At 37.3% G+C, this 3,876-nt stretch overlaps 1 protein-coding gene across 1 annotated transcript; it reads right to left on the minus strand.

Moving 5' to 3' along the window:
• Positions 1–2,774: 2,774 nt before the first annotated feature.
• Positions 2,775–3,352, minus strand: LOC107829000 (uncharacterized). Its single transcript, XM_016656410.2, has one exon. It carries the CDS (start codon positions 3,266–3,268, stop codon positions 2,897–2,899), a length of 372 nt encoding a protein of 123 aa, XP_016511896.1. The 5' UTR covers positions 3,269–3,352; the 3' UTR covers positions 2,775–2,896.
• Positions 3,353–3,876: the final 524 nt, after the last annotated feature.

Genomic DNA, 3,876 nt, shown 5'->3' on the forward strand with positions numbered 1-3,876 from the left:
AAGATTAGAAGAGTTACTTACCTCGAACAAGCCAATATCAATGCCGAGCAAGCCAAACGATGCTCCGAAGATGCCACCCCATGCGTACCGACCTCCGAATGGCTCGAAACTGACCAACAACAATTCAAATACATCAAACAATGCTAAAGGAACCAATCCCGGTCATAAAAGATCAAATCTTGAATCAAAGCCCGAAATCGGCCCAAAAGCCCAACCCGGGCCCGCACTTCAGAACCCAACAAAACTCACAAAATCCGATAACCCATTCAATTACAAGTCCAACCATACTAGTTTCACTCAATTCGGACTCCAATTCGATGTTCAAAACTCAAAACTCTATATTATAAAACTTTAGGAACTCCCCAATTTCTCTTTAAAATTCATCAACCAATTGCCAAACAGTGAAGATAGATTCGTGAAATATAATTAAAACTGAGTAGAGAACACTTACCCCAATTCTTGTGATGAAATTTGCTTCAAATATCACCTCAATCCGAAGTCCATAGCTCAATATGTGATAAAAATGACCAACCCTCCAACTTATAACATTCTACCCAGCGAATCCACATTTGCGGTCAAATTGTCACATCTGCAACCACCGCTTCTGCGAAACAGTCTCACTCAGCAAAATCTCGCACCTGCAGTCCTTAAGCCGCTTCTGCGCACTCCAACCGCATCTGCGGTTGTGCAGGTGCGTCCAAGCACCCGCACCTGCGATCCTCACGCCCAGCTCCCTTTCTCGCTTCTGCGATGGAACTGCCGCTTTTGCGGCTCCGCACCTGCGCTACATACTCTGCAGGTGCGGTCATACTAGAACCAGAAAATCTTCAGCAATGCAACGTGGAATGAAAATGGTCCGAACCTCGTCCAAAACTTACCCGAGCCACTCGGGACCCCGTCCATATATACCATCAAGTCCCATAACATAACACGGACCCACCCGAGGCCTCAAAACACACATAACAACATCGAAACGACGAATCACACCTCAATTCGAAATCATTAAACTTTGAAACTTTAACTTCCACAACTGATGCCGAAACCTATCACATCACGTCCGATTGACCTCAAATTTTGCACACAAGTCACATTTAACATTACGGACTTGTTCCAACTTCTGGAATCGGAACCCGATCCCGATATCAAAAAGTCCACTCCCGGTTAAACTTTTCAAAATTTTAACTTTCGCCATTTCAAGCCAAATTCTACTACGGATCTCCAAACCACATTCCGGATGTGCTCCTAAGTCCAAAATCACCCAACGGAGCTAACGGAACCATCAGAAATCCAATTCGAGATCAAATACTAAAAAGTCAAACTTGGTCAAACCTTTCAAATTCAAAGCTTCTAGCTGAGAATCTTTCTTCCAAATCAATTGCGAATAACCTAAAAACCAAAGCCGACGATTCACATAAGTCATAATACATCATATTGAGCTACTCATGCCCGAAAACTACCGAGCGAAGTGCAATTGCTCAGAACGACCGGTCGGGTCATTACATTTTGACTCGTAGTTAAAATTAATATTAGCTACGAAATTTTATTTTAGCAATAACTCTGTGGCTATATCATTTAATATTGCCACAAGTTTTTGATAACTTGAAGCAAAAATACGTATTTAGCTACTACGTTTTGCTTCAGATAATTCATTATGGCTAGAAGATTGCTATTGCTACCGTAACTTTTATCATGTGGCAAACAATTATGATTAGCTAAGAAATTTTATTGTAGCAATAAATTTGTAGCTATTTAGGTAATTATTGCTACGATTGTTAGAAATTATAGCAACAATGAGGAATTAGCTTTGCCAATTTAATTTTTGTGGCTGAGAAATTTTATAAATTTGTAAATAGCCATGGAATTTGAATTTTTATGGCTATTGTTAGGTACTAGCCACGATTTTTAAATCTATAGCTAAGGTTTCGTAGCTATATATGCATAATGTTGTAGTGTTGCAAGTTTCGAAATTACTGTTGCCATCAAACACAAAAACAGGACAATTAGATAATAGAGTATCCATATTTTTTTGTTGGATCTCACACAAGCTCTGACAGAATCTCACACAAGCCCTGATATCAATTTGAAGAAATAAAATACTCCAAAAATAATTTAAGCACAAGTAAAAAATTCAACAAAAACTATACGGAAGAAATTTATTAAACTAGAGAGAGAACGTGGTAAGAGACTTTTTCACAACTCATAAACTATTGAATCTCTCTACATTGTAGCTATCTCTCCACGATAGAAAATATGTGATAGCATCTCTATTTATAATACTAAAAACTAAATTTGACCAAAATCTAAAAAACATATTCATATTGATTATAAATTCTAATTGGACATAAATTAAATAAACTAATAAATATCAAATCCTAAACGATATAGAAATACTAATTAACCTCGATTTAATTTCCAAGGATTCGTCCTTTTTGTTAAGTAAGATATATCCAAACTACTCGTATTCGAGTGGTTGATCGTAAAAAAAATTCATAATCGTGCACGTGGTAGAATTTGAGTAAAGGATGTAATGTTTGTCATGATATCTTTGAGTATTACATATTTCCTTACATGTTTTCAAATGTTGCTCCACGTAACTTCTACTCATAATTTTTTTTTCTTATTAGCGATTTTGAAAAAATGTATAGGACATCATGGGGATGAGGTAAAAGAGGAGAAGGCTGAGTTAAATTAATTTTTCCCCTTTCGAGGAAAATTATTTTTCTTCGAGAATCAGTTTCAAAAGAAACTAATTTTCCCGTAATTAGTTTCAATGATTCGAGGTAAATAGACGGCTGGACAATATTTATAAACATACACCACCATCCAACTTTATTTTGCTTATTACAAGATGATTCTTTACCACTAAGACACACCACCGTCCAATATTGGTACTAAGCTATTGAATGTAAGATTGGCCGGTGATATCAACGTCACGGTCGCCGGAAGACGGCGGAGGTTTATGTTTGGGCTGAAGAGTGGCTTCCGCTGGTCCATCAGCACTTTGTGTCTCACTAGCTGGTGGTTTATTATCCACTTTCCTCGCCGGACCACCACCTTCATCATCCTTTCCATACATCCCACCGCCGTACGCTTCCTTCGTCAGCGGCTGCATCGGCGTAATATATGGTGGTTGGTGTTCCGGCCGGCTATCCTCCTGATCCTTATAATCTCTCTCCTGATCTTGCTCTTCTTTCTCCATATATTTATTTTTCTCGTTGGACATTCTTTTTGTTGGACTAACACTACTTAAGCTGAGTGGAGTGGCCATTGAAATGATAATTTACCTAAGATTTATAGCCAATTGCTTTGCAATCTAATTGTGAGAGTTGAAACTTGAAAGAAAATAAGAAGCAAAAGCTCTACAAGTAGTTATCAGTTTAATTTGCATGGTTGAGGTTATCTCTTTGACACGCATGTTAACCAGAAACGTGGTGGGCGTTTTGACTGTCCACGTTAACTTTGTGTCATCATATGACAGGCCAATCGCTTCAGTCCCTGTCGTTACAAATTAATTTATATATAAATATTCATTCGGATTTACTATTTAATTTAATCGATATATATTAGTTTATATACTTACTATACATAATTATATATGCATAAATTATTATATGTCCGTTAGCAACTTTTAATTTAAGCGATTGATTAAAAGTGTAAATATCTAACATCAAGGTGTGCAAGAAATCTCAGCATCAATTAATGTCCTCGAAAGGGGAAAAATTAATTTAACTCAGCCTTCTCCCCAAAAACTAAGAGGACATTAATCTAACATCAAGGTGTGCAAGAAATCTCAGCATCAATTAATTTATTGTGCCAATGGTGCAAATAAAGTGTAAATAATAGGCCCAAATTAAGATGTGTAACAGGCCTGGCAAG

The sequence above is a fragment of the Nicotiana tabacum genome, chromosome 23 (genome assembly GCF_000715075.1).
Source record: "Nicotiana tabacum cultivar K326 chromosome 23, ASM71507v2, whole genome shotgun sequence".
NCBI lineage: Eukaryota > Viridiplantae > Streptophyta > Magnoliopsida > Solanales > Solanaceae > Nicotiana > Nicotiana tabacum.

Excerpts from the sequence above, each read along its gene's own strand:
- LOC107829000 (XM_016656410.2), bottom strand. The coding sequence starts at position 3,268 with ATGGCCACTCCACTCAGCTTAAGTAGTGTTAGTCCAACAAAAAGAATG.